The 17259-nt window shown below is 41.3% G+C and overlaps 1 protein-coding gene across 1 annotated transcript; it reads left to right on the top strand.

Annotated features, from left to right (window-relative positions):
- The first annotated feature begins 524 nt into the window (after positions 1-524).
- Positions 525-8380, top strand: LOC127577004 (keratinocyte-associated transmembrane protein 2-like). Its single transcript, XM_052027855.1, has 3 exons — positions 525-765; positions 3563-4569; positions 6946-8380. The coding sequence occupies exons 1-3, from the start codon at positions 711-713 to the stop codon at positions 7078-7080; spliced, it is 1197 nt and encodes a 398-aa protein (XP_051883815.1). The 5' UTR covers positions 525-710; the 3' UTR covers positions 7081-8380.
- Positions 8381-17259: the final 8879 nt, after the last annotated feature.

Here is a 17259-nt window from a genome sequence, read left to right as displayed (position 1 = left end):
ATTTTTTTAATCAATCCCATATACAGATGGGTTTCAGTACTATGTTTTTCTGAAAACCTCCTGTTGCTGGCGAGCTTGTGGCTTCAGCTGATAACAGCTGCTTCAGTGAGCCCCACTCACTGCCCCCACAGACAAAGTCCAGTCCACAAGCCAGGGTAAGATTTCTGCAGCAGGGACACAATTATTCCTTTGACCCAAGTAACTCCTGGGCAGAACGGACTTACTCGTCAGTGACCAATTCAGTTATAAGGAGATTGGAACCATGTAAGTTTCCTGTACACAAGTCACCCCCACAATCATTGTGTGGGGTAGTCACGAGTATGTTGTAATCTGGATGATTGAGGATGAATAAATAATATTTTCAATAAGTACTGCATTTTAAAATCTTTAAGAAGTCATTGAGTCATTGCGAACGATAAATTAAAAATGTTTTTCTTCAGCATCAATAATCAACTAGTCGTTTAATAATAAATTACCAGGCAAAAGTTTAATATAAAACTGAGTCATTAGCAGCGAATAAACTCAGACGAAGACTTGGCATACAATTATCTATTGATCTGCCTTTGTCCAATCATACCAATGAGAGCTGATTGTGTAAATAAGCTACGTTGAGAGCGGATGTGGAGGTGGGGTTAGTCTTCCATTTTATTTCAAAATTGTCTGTTTCGCTTTGTACTTGATCCACAATAAACCCTTCGCAGTAAGGCACCATGGTGCGAAAGACCAGTTCTTCCAGGAATGCTGTATTGTGCCTCGTTGTCAGTGGTGAGTTTTTGAATGTTAACATTGAGTTGAAGGTTGTTGGACCTGTAGTTGGGACTTCCGTCTTTGGCAATAAGTCTAAACGGCCGCAGGTGTATGCGTCCAAGTCCCACAAACAATCTAAACAGTTCCAGGTAGAGCATTTCTAAGCAATATTCTGGTATAGGGAATCCTCGCCAGTACCAGGTCACTAAGAGTTTGCCTAAATTTGTAGGAATTGCTCCTCGCACTCTCTTCAGTGTGACTGAAGTTCTGAATAGCAAGGCTTTGGGGGCAGTCAGTTTCCTCTTGGAACTCCCGTTCCGTAAAGATCAGACTAATTAACTGAAAAATGTCAACTTGAATTTTTACTTCTGGGTCTCAAGTATAAACAATCTGCCAAAGAGCCAACTTTATCTCTGTAACCGTGACCACGTGCCTGGCGTGGTTAAAAACGGTGGTGACTCAACTTTTTTGGTTTCGTACGGTTTCCTGGGTTGTGTGTATGTTTGGGACTGGGGTGTTTATTTTAAGATGTGGCAATTTCCCTACACTGAGGCGCAAGCTAAATATCACCGCTAAAAGTTATCGGCGGATTTTGGGCACGTATTGTACGTGTTAATTAACAATAGCTTCCAGTCTGCGACTCTGTTTATTAACTCCGTCCGTTTCTTTAAAAGAGAAATTCCGCTCTAACCAGGTTACTGGCCCAGCGACCAATTTAACAAAAATGTCAGGATAGTATGTTTCCTGGTGTTTTATTGAATTATTTTAAAAAGCAACTCGGAGACAAATATACATAGTGGAAATCTGAAATAAAACGGAAAATGCTGGAGAGAGCAACAGACGATCTGCTGGAGGAGCTCAGCGGGTCGAGCAGCGTCTGTGTGTGTGTGGGGAGGAATTCCAGCTAAATATCAAAGGGATGCAGGTCAGGCAGCATTAATAGAGAAGCAATATGATGAAAAGTCAGCGATGTGAAACCTTTATTTGCTCTCCGCAAATGCTGCCTCTATTTTCATTTTAGAGATGCGCTGGATACTTTTTAATTTCTCATTTATAAAGCAGGTCCTTGGACATGTGTCACATAATGTGTGAATGATTGCTTAACATTTTTATCCAGAAGCGTTTTTTTTTTGGGGGGGGGGGGGACGTTTATTGTGGAATGTTCCCCCATTTTGCATTTGGGAGTACTCAAATGACGTGTATGTTCATTGCATTCACAAAGGGAAGTCGGATTGCAATCTTTCAATCTTACTACTTTATCCTATCTAACACTTGTGAAGTAGATCTTGCATAATAGAAACTATATACCTGAAGGCAATAGGATCTGTAAACAGATTTTTGGTTAATAATTGTTTGTTGCTACTGTAATATACACTTCAGGCTTGTGTCAGGGACATGCTAATACTTCTAAGTACTAATTTCTTCATTCAGTTACTCATTCTTCTGCTTTGGCTCTTGTAATGGCATACTGTTCAAAATGTACTTCAAATTCTGTTTTTCTTGAATTCTGCAGTGTGAAGAATAACTTCATTTGGATTTAGTCTTTTATCAGCTTCTCCAGTTGTCAAATAAAGTCACAACTCTTGCTGCTTGGAACTTTGACCACATACTGATAAAAGCCTTTGGTGCTTTTTGCTTCATTTCAACAGTAATTCAAAATGGTGTTGAGACTGGAAACAGTGTTTCATCTGTGGAAAATCACCAAGTTTTGTACACCAAACTCTAATCTGGCATCTTTGGGATCTTAGTGGTATCAGACTAACAGATTTTCCAAACCATTGGATGTTGTTCCTATTAATACCCCAACACACTTCTGATTTGAGTTTTAGATGGAGCACAGAAGTATAACAAATTCTTCATTGAACTAGATGAGTTTAAAGGGAAAACATCACCAAATGAGCTAGATGCCAAACCATATGGAGTTCCAACAAATCAAAGTGGATTATTGGAGTTTTAATTGCACAGTTAAAATGTCTTGCCTGTATAACATTTGGGTTTGGACCTTTTCACAGCTAGGAAAGATGTGTGCAGACCACTGATGGTGCTGGTGGCCTGGACACCAACCAAGCCTAAAGTTATTTTGATGCACCTTTGCCATTAGAGGTACTTCATTCTCTGGGGACTTCCATGCTTGCCCATTTACTAAGTGTGTTCAAGTTGCAAGTTTTTGTTAACAATAAAAGTGCTGCAATCATCAGAATAGTCTTGAATTTCTGACAAAGTTGCAGAGAAACATGCAAAAAAAAAACTGACTTGCAGAAATTTTCTTCAGTGAAATTCTCAGACTCTAATTATTATCTACATCTACTCTGGAAGAATTTGTTCCTGATGTGAGTTGTACCCGTAAATGTATAAAATATTACTCATGGCAATCTAATTTTAAAGGGATGTTCTGAGAATTCTGGGGTGGGGGAGGAAGAAAGTGTGTATTCAAAATTGAAATGGTTAATTTGTTTTTCATTGTTCTATCAGATATTGTTTTTTAAACTGTAATCCCAGAAAACATCAATCCAAGGCCAGTGTAATTTGTTCAATAAGTTGGTGTCCTGGCTAACATTCACCCTTGCTATACTACTCGTGTGGTTGTTATCTGCCTACATTACTGCAATGACAGCTCTTCTAAAGTGTAGTGCTTTGGCTTTTCATGGAAAAATGCTATCAGTGGCAAATATTAAAGTCTCTATATTTGGTTTTTTGTCCTCCCCTCAACTGTAATATAATGGACTTTTGAATTGGAACACCTTAAATGTGCATTTATTACCTGGATTAATCTTGAGCCGTAAACTGAATAAATAACCAAAGTTTCTATTTGCAGTTACTTTTTACATGAGCATCCCTGTCGTTCTGGCTCAATTAGAAAACCAGACTGCAGAATTATCAAAGCAAAACGGAACTCCTGGAACCCAAAGCCCATCTTCACACACTTTCTCTAACTCTACTGGAAATGTAGCTCCTGCCAATAAGAATAAGCAGTTTTCTAGTACAACTGCAGCTAGTCACAGCACTGTCCCAGATGTTACACAGCAATATGGATCTACAGTTGTCAAGACATCTAAAGTGGTCCATCAGTCTACCACTGAAAATGTGATTACATCCAGTGATACCCAGTCAAATGGGTCTGATTCCCAATCCACCGCTGTAAACAAACCTGATGAAACTATGTCCACGGCCAGTGATGGTGCACATCCGACCCAGCCAAGTGGATCTGAACTGGCTTCTCAGTCCACCGCTGTAAACAAACCTGATGAAACGATGACCACGGCCAGTGGTGGTGCACATCCGACCCAGCCAAGTGGATCTGAACTGGCTTCTCAGTCCACCGCTGTAAACAAACCTGATGAAACGATGACCACGGCCAGTGGTGGTGCACATCCGACCCAGCCAAGTGGATCTGAACTGGCTTCTCAGTCCACCGCTGTAAACAAACCTGATGAAACGATGACCACGGCCAGTGGTGGTGCACATCCGACCCAGCCAAGTGGATCTGAACTGGCTTCTCAGTCCACCGCTGTAAACAAACCTGATGAAACGATGACCACGGCCAGTGGTGGTGCACATCCGACCCAGCCAAGTGGATCTGAACTGGCTTCTCAGTCCACCGCTGTAAACAAACCTGACAAAACGATGACCACAGCCAGTGATGTTGCAACTGTTGCCCAACCAAGTGTACTTGACACTAGTGCAACAGCCGAAGTGTTCTTGCAATCTGACATCAAGATAGTTGCAAAACCAGCTGTTGAAGACGGTCACTTCATAATTTATCTAATAGTGGGATCAATCCTTTTATCAGTGGTATATATCATGTACCACAACAAAAATAAGGTAAATTAATTTACCAATTTCCTTGGTTTAATATGTAGAAGGTTCTAAAGGGTGTGCAGGGACAGAAGCCTGGATTTGTCTCCACATAATATTTGATTGTGGTAGGTATACTGAGAGAACAGTTAAAAGTATCTAGGGTGACTCCCAGAAATTGGGAGTGGTCTGCCTTCTGTGTCAGATTCACAGGTTCATCATTTTGTGAAATCCTCACCCCCCCCCCCCCACCCCCCACCGAGGTATGATCCTAGTTCTGAGTTTCCTTCTCAGCAGGAATTTCCTTCTACATTCTGTCCAGTTTCATGAAGTTGCACCTCATTCTTCTAAAGTCTATAAGCCAAATTATCCCAATATCCTTCCATACATTCAGTTGTGCCATCCAGAAATCAGTCTTTCTTCCTTTCTGAACCAAAATTTGCTCAGATGAGATGAAGACTGCACACAATAGTTGAGGTGTTGTCTCACCAAGCACCTGTACAATGACAGTAGGATATGTCCCTCAACACTAAGGCCATGTGCCATTTGCTGCCTTACTTGCATGATTGCTAAATCAACTGCAAGTAGCTGAGGCCCAAGCACTGAGCCCTATGGTACCCCAGACTTGTTGCCTCCCACTTGGAAAACAATTCCTTTATTCCCATTCTTCCTGTCTGTCAAACAGTTCTCTATCCACACTAGGATGATCTGAAAGCTTCACTCACATGGCTGAACTTTGTTCTGGTATCAGATAACTTAACTTCACTTTCAATTCTGCTTTGCTTTCTCCAGATTAAAGGATGGTTATGGGAACTCAAATGGGCCCAAGCTACGCTTAACTTTTGAGATGTATGGAACAGTCCTCATTTCAGTTCTACTCCATTCCACCCCCACCCCCCCCCCAACTGCAATGTGTTTTTTGAGTTTTGGTGCTGCTTCCTGCATTCATAAGAACTTTTTGCTACCAAATTCTACTGTCTCCTTTACATTATCCATCTGACTTCTTTTAGATCTGTCTATCTTGGCATGTGCTCATGGCAGATAGCCATGGACTTATAATAGATATCTTAACTATATCTTCTGTAACCATTCTATTCTCCAAGTTTCTCCATCTCCATTGTATCTGCTCCAATGATGAGCCTTTCCACAAGGGTGCCTCTGAGATGGCTTTTCCTCTATCACAGTTGACAGATCACTTATTTTCTACAGCTGCATTTGCCTGCTCTCTCTCCATTTGGAGAAAAGATAAGTTCCCCTAATCCTTCTACCCCACCAGCTTCCACATTCAACTGATCAGCTTTCAGTTTTCACCACCTTCAGTGAGATTCCATCATCCTGATGTGCCTTCCCCTCTCCTTCAACGTTCTCAAGGGACTGTTCCCTTTGTTACTTCATCAACCACTTCCATTCTCATGGCACCCCTTCATGGGAGGTGCTCTTACATCCTCCACCTGCAGATCCAGATGGTGTAAGCTACAGTTTGTGTTCATTGCTTCCATTCTAGTACATTACATTTGGTGCTCACAATGTGGTCTCCTGTACATGGGTGAAATCAAACACATTGAATCAACAGAATGGTTTTATTCAGTCTGCAAAGGCAATCCTGAATTTTCTGTTGCCTCTCACTGATTCTCCATTCCAACATAAGCTTGAGAAACAGCATCTCATCTTTCATGTGGGCACATTGCATCTTTGGGACCTGAAATCAAATACAATTTTGGATAATTTGTGTAAGAACTGGCAGATTCTGCCCTGTAATCTGTAATATTACCCCTCTCCTCTCCACTAACACTATTGGGCATTTCCTACTACTGACCCATATTTCACAGCTTTTACATGTTCCTCATTTTCTTTGTCTAATTATCCTTGTTAACTTACCAACCCTGCGATTTCATCAATGGCCCTCTCCATGGCAATTCTGATACTACTGTATTAAGATCCCATTTGTCTGATTAGACCCTCCGTCACCTTTGCAACTTAAAACTTATTAACCTGGAGTGTTAACTATCCCATTCCACAGATGTGCCTGTCTGAGTGTCTACAGTAATTGTTTTTGTCATTAAGGCTATTAGATATTCCTTTTCTGGTTAATATTAATAAATGCAATTTATTAAAGTACCTAACAGAAACTGATCATTATTTATGCTATAATATAATTTTTTAAAATCCTGAGGTTTTATAAACTGACTTAAGGATGAGGGGAGATTAGTATGGTTTTGCATATTTTGGAAACTGAGAATATTGCTGATGTAGTCTAAATCGGTATGTTCTGAGTTACTCCCTTGGTTACTTGAACAGAGTTTTCAGATCCAAGCCTTGTTAGGCAGATCTATTTTACTAATGACCAGAGAATGAAATTTAAACTTTTGAAACCTCTATATAAATTGCTTTGTTTCATTTTAGATTGTCTCCTTGTGTCAGAAAGATGGGCCCAAAAGAACCAGACGGCCAAAAACTTCTGAATATCAACGGCTTGATCAGAACTTGAGTGAAGTTATCACCAGTCTGAAAAAGAAAACCAACTTTAAGATGAGCTGAAACCTTTAGATACAAGCATTTTGAAATCTGGCAGAAAATTCTTAAATGCCAACATCTGACTTCAATGGAAATAGTTAGGTTATTATTACTTGTAGGTCCTTTCATTGTGCTTTATTCTGTTTTTTGTATGTTAGTGACTACACTGTCATGATCAATGTTTAGAAAACTTTTCAAGCAGTGCCAGGGGTTCATGCTCCTTGTCTTCATGAAGTAATGAAAAAAATATGCAGAAGACAACTTGTTCTAGTGTGGAAATAAGCTAAGAAGGAATTTAGATTTGATTTAACTTTTGTGCCTTCTAAAATCCTAAATGAGTATGTTAGCACTGAGGTATTTTACACCAGTATGCAGTATGTCTTATTGCAACACTGTTTTGATAGTTGTAGATAATTCTTGCCTTAATACAATGGCACTTGAGATCTGTTAATAATCAGTGTGAATCTTGCCTAGTAACTTTTTCCAGCCAGCATCTAGTTCTTCAATCTGTGAAGGGAATGAAAGTAATTACACAGAGCACTTGGTAATATCAAGTTACTTAACCAGAACAGCCAGGTGCTTTAACTTGCATGCCTCTTAACTATATCACCTACTTTTGAGGTGGGATGAAACTATTTTGACTTCCTGACAATACTTGAAGGGAGAATTTTTAAACAGCCTTTGCACTCACTTTATGGACCAAAATGAGCTGACCAAGAAAATGGTCACTCAACAGACCAAGAAGACACCTTGATTTAAATAGTGTATAGTTTTAACAAATCAGTGTCAGCAGAATGTCTAGTATTCCTGAAAAAATGAACAATTAAGGTTTGATCTCAATCCTCATTAAGAGCAGAAAATTAGGTTGGGTTGAGAGCTTTTTTCCCCTTCTCTCAGACCAACTTTATGATGTGTCATCCTTGAGTTGAGACCACTTTTTGACTATCAGTAAATTAGATGGATGAATTGGTAATGTTCTCCATATTTAGTGATGGAAGTATCTTATTTTGTGTGAACAGACCTGATAAAGGCATTGTGGAACTTGGACTGAATGTTTTATGCCTTGAAACTAAAGTGTGTGTATAGAATTGTTTCTTCAATTGGCTTCATTTTTAGACTGGGGTTAACAAATATAATGGGCTTGATTAAAAATCACTTTAGATTCAGTGATCAACTTCAGTGTGTGCATTAAATTAAGTTACTTTGGCAATTTGTCAAAATGCAAATTGAATATTGTACTGTCTTGCTATGAAATTTTCATGAACCTTGTGTACAGCCCTGTTGCATCTAAAGGTATGATATCTCAATTAAATTTTTGAATGTTCTTTGTACTTGGTCTTTCATTGATAGGGTACTGCTTTAAAAATAGGTTTATAAAATGTGAATATGCAAGCTATATCAATTTAAGTACTTGACACAGCGTGGATTCAGGAGGGGCAGGTCCTGTCTGACACATTTACTGGAGTTCTTTGAGGATATAATGAGTGCAGTGGATAGAAGGAAACAGGTGGCTGTTGTATACTTGGATTTCCAGAAGGTGTTCAATAAGGTGCCCCAGAAGACTTATCCTTAAGATAAGGATGTATAGAGTTGGAGGTAATGTTTTAGCATGCATAGAGGATTGGTTAACCAATGGAAGGCAGACACTTGGGATAAATAGTTGTTTCTCCAGTTGGTGAGTGCTGCAGCGGTCAGTGCTAGGCCTGCAACTGTTCATGGTGTATGTTAATGATTCAGGAGAGGGGACAGTGTGGTGTATCTAAGTTTGCTGATAACACCAAATTGAGTTGTTGGGGTGGAAGCAAATTGCACAGAGGATGCAGAGAATCTGCAGAGATGTAGCTAGATTAAGTTAGTGGGCAAGAGTCTGGCAGATGGAGTGTAATGTTGGTAAATGTGAGGTCATGCTCTTTGGAAGGAAAAATAGAAGATCAGGTTATTTAAATAGTGAAAGGTTGCAGCATACTGTTTTGCAGAGGGACTTGGGAGTGCTTATGCATGAATTGTAACAGTTGGTTTGCAGGTGCAGCGGGTTATTAACACAAATAGAATGTTGGCCTTCATTGATAGAGGGATTGAATTTAAGAGGGAGGTTATGCTGCAACTGCACAGGGTATTAGTGAGGCTGCACCTGGAGTACTATGTGCAGTTCTGGTCTCCTTACATGAGGAAAGATGTATTTGGTGACAATGCAGAGGAGGTTCACCAGGTTGGTTCCAGAGATGAGGGGGTTTGAATTGCCTGGGACTATACTCACTGGCATTAAGAAGAATGAGAGGGGATCTTACAGAAACAAAATCATGAAAGGGATAGATAAGATAGAGGCAGGAAAGTTGTTTCCACTGGTAGGTGAGACTAGAACTAGGGCATGTGGCCTCAAGATTCTGGGGAAATAGATTTAGGACAGATGAGGAGAAACTGCTTTCCCAGAGTAATGAATCTGGAATTCTCTGCCCAGGGAAGCAGTAGAGGCTACCTCATTAAATATTTAAGACTTTTTTTGCATAGTAGGGGAATTAAGGGTTATGGGGAAAAGGCAGGTAGGTGGATCTGAGTCCACAGCCACATCAGTCATGATCTTATTGAATGGTGGCGCAGGCTTGACGGGCCAGATGGCCTACTCCTATTTCTTGTGTTCTTGATTAGAACAGAACATCAAAATTGTGGATGCTGGAAATCTGAAATGAAGCCAGAACATTGGGCAGGTGGAAGAATTGGGTTTGGCAGCAGCATCTTGGAAAGAAAAATTATCAGTTTAAAAGCCATTTGTCAGAACTTCTACCAATGGGCCTTTGACCTGAAGCATTAACTGTTTCTTTCACAGATGCTGTCTGAGCTGAAGAATTACACCATTTTCTGTTCATTGGAATTGGATACAGTCCTTGATAAAACAACAGTACTTGTGCTGAGAGCAATGCCGAGTTTGAGGTTAAAAGCAGTTATTTCTATTTTGGATCAGCTGGAGAGTAGAAACCTTTAAGAAAGGCATGCAAAATGTTAATGATCTTGATATAGAAAATGGTGGGGGAGGCAGAAATAAGAAGACCAGATAGCATTTCTTCCAGTCTAGAATGAACATATCCAAGTTTATCCTTGAAAGTACCTCCCTGTGATTTGAGCTACAGTGAAAGTGCTTCTTTTCCCCATAATATCACCCTGTCCCATTCCTAAAGCTCAAAGGCAGGCTGGCTGACTCGCCAGACCCTGCCTCCAGCTTTGCACCTTGGCCCTTTCCACTGTCCCGGCAAATGTTACTCTCTAACTGTCTAATTGCTAGTTAAAGAAACCAGAAGAAAATTCCAATGCTGTATGATTAAATTTTGGCTGGACCTCATCTGTCAATTTCTAGATTTTTTCTTTGACCTTAAGTTCTATCTCAATATTGTACAAATCATTTAGGTTTTGGTTATGGCTTGGCTTGACTTGACTTGCTGTGTTTTATAACCTGCTCTTTCCAGGTGGTGGGATAATCTTGATGCAGAATAAATTGCAAAACATATTGTTTAAATCTACTGTTGTAGTTTGCATGTTCAAATTCTAGAATATTTGAATTGTTTATTTGTGGTCCTTCTGGCATTGAGGAGACTTGGGTTTCAATAGCCTGAAAACATTTAAAAACCATTTATTCTCTCCAATTTTAATACTATCATAACAAATTATCTATTCTTCCCTGAATCAGATCATCCAAGACTCTGCTGTCTATATCCTTGTACTCACCCATTCATCCTCACTGGTCTAATGGCAACACTAACATTATAATGAGTCTTTATTGGTGCCATGTGCCTAGAGTGAAAGTAAGCCAGTTTGGGATGATGCTGTTTGTGATAGAGCAGTAGTTTTTTTAATTAAGTTATTTTTACCTTTGTCTATTTGCTGGCAACGATCATTCTGTCTCCATGGTTGAGATGTGGAGGCCAACAAGTGGTAGTGGCACAGCTGGTGGGCCTGTTTCCTTGCAGTTCCAGGACCCAGGCTCAATCTTGACCCCCAGTGCTGTGGATGTGGAGTTTGCATATTCTCCCTGTGACTACATTGTTTCCTCCCACATCCTAAAGCCACGTGAGTTTGTAGGCTAATTTGCCCCTGATATGTAGGTAGAATCTGCGGGAGTTGGAGTGTGGCCAGAGTAAAATGGGATTGGTGTTAATGGGTGCTTGGTCAGACTGGACTTGGTGGGCCAAATGGTCTGATCCATGCTGTATGACTCCATAACAAAGCACCCTGACCTCCAGGAGCATAGCCTGAATGACAGCAGGGCCTCGAACCGTGATGTGGCGATGCATAACTCCCCCAGAAAACTTTGATAGCTAACACTCTCTGGCTCCAGCTTTGCAGATGTTGATGTCCTGATGGTTTGTTTCTGGATATAAGAGACACTTCATATTTAAAACATTAAAAATGATTGTAAGTTGGAGTAGATCATTCAACCCCTTGCTTCTGGCCGTGCACTGTTTTCCTGCACTAAGCCCATATCCCATGATTCTCTCAATATCTAAAAATGTATTGATTTGTCTCAGCAAATCAGCCTCCACAAAATTCCAAAGACTTGCAGCCCTCTGGCTGAAGTAGTATCACTCGTCACTGTCGTGAATAGCAGACCCCTTATAGAACATAGAACAGCACAGTACAGTATGCGCCCTTCAGCCCACAAAGTTGTGCTGGCCTATTTAAACCTCCTCCATGACCAATCTAACCCTTTCCTCCTATGCAGCTCATAACCCTCCATTTTTCTTACGTCCATATGCCTACCTAAGAGTCTTTTGAATGTCCCTTTGTATAAGCCTCTGCCACCATCCCTGGTAGTGTGTTCCAGGCACCCACCACTCTCTGTGTGTTTAAAAAAAACCTACCTCAGACATCTTTCCTAACCTTTCCTCTACTCACCTTAAATGTAGGTCCTCTGGTATTGGCCATTGCTGCCCTGGGAGATAGGTGCTGGCTGTCCTCTCTATTGATGCCTCTCATTATCTTATACACCTCTATCTGGTCACCTCCCATCCTCCGTCGCTCCAAAGAGAAAATCCCTAGCTTGCTCAACCTTTCCTCATAAGACATGTTCTCTAATGCAGGCAACATCCTGGTAAGTCTCCTCTGCAACCTCTCTCAAGCTCCCACATCCTTTCTATAATGAGGTGACTAGAACTGAACATAATACTCCGCAAGTGTGGTCTAACCAGAGTTTTATAGAGCGGCAACATTACCTTGCAGCTCTTGAACTCAGTCCCCTGACTAATGAAGGCCAGCACACCATATGCCTTCTTAACCACCCTGTCAAACTGCAAGGCAACTTTGAAAGACTGATGGACTTGGATCCCACTATCCCTCTGTTCCTCCACACTGCTCAGAATCCTGCCATTAATCTTGTATTCCAAGTATCACTTCGCACTTTTCTGAATTGAACTCCATCCGTCACTTCTCCGCCCAACTCTGCATCCTGTCTATATCCTGTTGTAACCTACAACAATCTTCTGCACTATCCACAACACCTCCAATCTTTGTGTCATCTGCAAACTTACTAACCCACCCCTCCACTTCCTCATTCAAGTCACTTATAAAAATAACAAAGAGCAGGGGTTCCTAATGGATCCCTGTAGAACACCACTAGTCACCATCCTCCAGGCAGAAAACTCTCCATCTACTACCACCCTCTGCCTTCTGTGTGTAAGCCAATTCCAAATCCATGCAGCCAAGTCTCCATGGATCCCATGCTTCATGACTTTCTGGATGAGCCTACCATGCGGAACCTTGTCAAATACCTTACTAAAATCCATATACACCACATCCACTGCTCTAGCTTCATCAATTTGTTTTGTCACCTCCTCAAAAAACTCAACTAGGCTTGTGAGGCATGACATGAACCTCACAAAGCCATGTTGACTATAAATTATGTAGCCTCTAGTTCTATCTTGTCAAGTCCTGCAAGAGATCACCTCTCATTCTTCTGAACTCTAAAGAGTAGAGGCCAAGTCCGTTTCGTCTCTCCTCATAAGACACCACACTCTGAGGAATCAACCCGGTGAACCTTAATTGCCTTCCTTCTATTGTAAGTGTGTCCTTCCTTCAGTTGGGAGACAAGACCTGTACACAATATTCCAGGTGCATTCTCACCAGGATCTTACTGTTGCAGTAAGATGTCTTTCCTCTTGTACACAAATCCCCTTGCAGTTGTCACGAACCAGCAACAAAAGAAACACACTGAGCATGATTCAGTGTTAAAAACTATTTTATTAATCACTACTTATGATAATACGTAAAATAAAAGTAAAAATGTTAGTATGTTAGAATTCAAAAATGTTAAACTTTGAACGTTAACCCCAAAACTAAACTCTTCGTGTGTGTGTGTGTGTGTGTGTGTGTGTGTGTGTGTGTGTGTGACAAAGTCCCAAACTCCAAGTTCCGGAATGGTTCTTAAAGTTCAGTTCCGCAAGCCATAAGGTGAAACATGAGCAAGGGCTTCTTCAACAACCACCGTTGTCTGAAGATAAGACGTAGATGTAGAGAAACATAGGGAGAGTAAATACGAAATCCAAATGTTCCACGATGGAACCCAAACGACACTTCAGGGTTTACTCGGTAGTGACTTCCTCACCCCGAAAAGCATCGGAATCGTGGTCGTCCACACACAAATACCTGTTTCCTTCTACAGGTCAGCAACAAAGTGAACTCCACCAGATTACTTCCAACTTCCATACATGGATTTCAGTGGCAGACACAGTTATAGTTTCTCATCCATCGATAGAGAAAACTAGCAGGCTGGTGTCTCTCTCCCTTCTCTCTCTCTCTCTCCTTCTAACTTCTTCAACAACGTCATTACATCCTTTATCTTCTATTGACGTAAGAACGCCCCACACACACATACACACACACTCTCTATCTTAAAGGGACTTTCACTGAATCCGTAACACAGTGAATGCCATTATATTGTTTGCCTTAATTGCTTACATAGAACAGTACAACACAGAACAGCCCTTCAGCCCACAATATTGTGCCGACATAGCTAATCCCTCCTACCTACAGAATGCCCATATCCCTCTATTTTTCTCTCATTCATGTGCCCATCCCTCTTAAAAGCCCCCAATAAATTTGCCTCCACCACCCTGTCAGGCAACGCATTCCAGGCATCCACCACTCTCTCAGTAAAAAAACGTACCCCTCACATCTGTTCTGATCCTACCCCCTCTCACCCTAAAGGCATGCCCTCTTACAGTAGCTGCACATTCACTTTAAGCAATTCATGCACAAAGACACCCAGATCCTTCAGAATGCCAACACCTTTAAATCTCCCACCATTTAAAAAATATTCACCTTTTTTTTCCTGCACATTACCAAACTTGCATTTTGTGCCCTCATCCAAATCATTGACATAGTTTGTGACATCTGAGGCCCTGCAGCATCCCACTAGTCACTGACTCCCCACTGAAAAATGACCTGGTTTTTAAACTCTCTGACCATTAACCAATCCTATTGCTCCCGTTCAGGAATTCAGGTGGCATAGCAGTGTAGCGGTTAGCGTAACGCTATTACAGCGCCAGCAACCCGGGTTCAATTCCTGCCACTGTCTGTAAGGAGTTTGTACGTTCTCCCCGTGTCCGTGTGGGTTTCCTCTGGGTGCTCTGGTTTCCTCCCACATTCCAAAGATGTACCAGTTAGGAAGTTGTGGACGTGCTATGTTCACGTCGGAAGAGAGGCGACACTTGCGGGCTGCCCCCAGCACATTCTCAGTAACACAAAAAGATGCATTTCACTGTGTTTCGATGTACATGTGACTATTAAATAAATATCTTATATCCTACCTTGTGCTCTTACAAATTTCTATAGATGTACGGTGGAGAGCATTCTGACTGGTTACATCACAGCCTGGTATGGAGGCTCCAATGCACAGGATCGCAGGAGGCTGCAGAAAGTTGTGGACTCAGCCAGCTCCATCATGGGCACAGCCCTCCCCACCATTGAGGACATCTTCAAGAGGCAGTGCCTCAAGAGGGCAGCATCCATCGCTAAGAACCTTCACCATCTGTGGCATGCACTCTTCTCATTACTACCATCGGGGAGGAGGTACAGGAGCCTGAAGACCCACATTCAGTGATTCAGAAACAGCTTCTTCCCCTCTGCTACCAGATTTCTGAATGGTCCATGAACCCATGCACACCACCTCATTATTCCTTTTTGTTTGCACTATATTTATTTCTGTAATGTATAATAACTTTTATGTCTTTGTACTGTACCACTGCCACAAAACAACAAATTTCACGTCATATAAGCCAGTGATAATAAACTTGATTCTGATTCTAATTGTGCATAGTATTATTTTGTATGGCAATTGATCAAATACCTTCTGGAAGTCCAAATACATCACATCCATAGGATTCATCCTTATCTATTCTACTAGTTACAACCTCAAAAAACTCTGCCCTGGATTTGCTTCCATTTAAACAGGAACGTGGTGGTGTATATAACTCCAGATTCACCACCGTGGCCATTTTTTGATCATCTCAGGGGGAATGAGTGATGGATGATAAATGCTAACACTGCCAATGACATTCAGTCTGTGAATGTATATATAAAAAAAGTAATCTTGTCATTTTGGAACCTCTGGTACTGCTCACTTAATCTGACTATCTCCAGCCCTTCAACACCCATAAAATTGTCTCCTTCTACTCAATGATCTTGTGCGCCACTTCCCTTCTCTCAATTTAATCCATTATCCATACAATGGATTAATTTATTGTCATATACGCCAGGGTGCAATGAAATTCCATGCTCATTGTGAAGCTCACAGAGTAATAATTAATTGCCACCAGGAATAAGGGGAAAGTAAACATGTCTGTCAGAGAATGTGGTGCATTTTCTGTCTGGTTCTGCACAGGATATTTTTCTGGTCATTCAGGAAGCTAGCGTTTTCTTTGGCTATTTAGCAATAATTAATACAACAATAAATATAGTGACAAGTGTAAAGCAACAGAATAGTGCAAAGTATAGTAGTGCAAACGCAAATGCTAAAGTGACAATAATGGAAGAGGTAGAATTAAGGGTTCGTGGATATGGCAGCACCACCGGGAAGGGGATGTGAAGGAGGGGATTGGTTCAGCAGTGGGGAAGAAGCCGTTCTTGAGTCTGGTCATCCGGGCTTTCAAGCTCCTGTACCTTGTCCCGGGAGGTGGAAGAGAGAAAAGGGAATAGCCAGGGTGGCCTGCGCCCTTGACGATATTGATAGCCTTCCTGATGCAACACACTATTGAAGATGGACTGGATGGAAGGCAGTGACAGGCCTGTGATGGAATTCCGTTTCCAGATATGCAGGTCTGCAGTGTGGAATAATAAGTAGCGCTTCTGACTCACAGCTTCAACAACCCAGGTTCAATCCTGATCTCTGGCGTTAATTGTGTGGAGTTTGCACATTGTGTGAGTTTCCTTCCACATCCCAACAACATGCTCATAGGTAAGTTAATTGGCCACTGTATATAGTCCCTACTGTAGGTATGTGGTAGGGAAATCAGTGTGGTGATGATGGGCATGTAGGAGAGAATAGGTTACAGAGAAGTAAGTGGGGGATGAGGTTGATGGGATTACCCTGAGAGCTGGTTTGATGGGCCACATAGCCTCTTTGTATGTTGTCTGAAAACATGCTTCAGTTTATGACCTCACCCCAGGGCAATAGTTTGGCCATCCCTGCTCCCGGGTCCAAGCCTGGATCAGACATCTCCTCGGGACATTGGTAAAAAGTCCAGCAAAACCCCGTTGGACATTTTGTTCAAGAACATTTGCGGAGCTTTCTGATTGATTTCTCCAGCTATTATAAATTAAAGGCGCAAATAGACAAACAAAACGCTAGCTTTCTGAATGACCAGAAAAATTTCCCGTGCAGAACCAGACAGGAAATGCACCATGTTCTCTGAGAGACATTTTTATTTTCCCCTTATTCCTGGTGGCAAATAAAAAGATGTAGTTTCTCAAGGTAGTAATTTGAGGTTTAATGATCTAGCCCAGACTGAGGATATCTAAGATAAGATCTTTATTAGTCACATGTACATCGAAACACACAGTGAAATACATCTTTTGCGTAGTGATTTTGGGGGGCTATGATAGAAATTTTTTCCCGGCCATTCTTTGCAGAGAATGTCAAGAAGATTTAATTTCTATTTTTTAGAAAAATATTCTTCAAATTAGCTCCGAGCTCAAGAGATACTGCCATAAAATCTTGAA

This window comes from Pristis pectinata, chromosome 12 (genome assembly GCF_009764475.1).
Source record: "Pristis pectinata isolate sPriPec2 chromosome 12, sPriPec2.1.pri, whole genome shotgun sequence".
In the NCBI taxonomy this organism is placed as follows: Eukaryota; Metazoa; Chordata; class Chondrichthyes; order Rhinopristiformes; family Pristidae; genus Pristis; species Pristis pectinata.
Note: the sequence above shows the minus strand (reverse complement) of the source record. Positions and strands in the feature narration are given on the sequence as shown.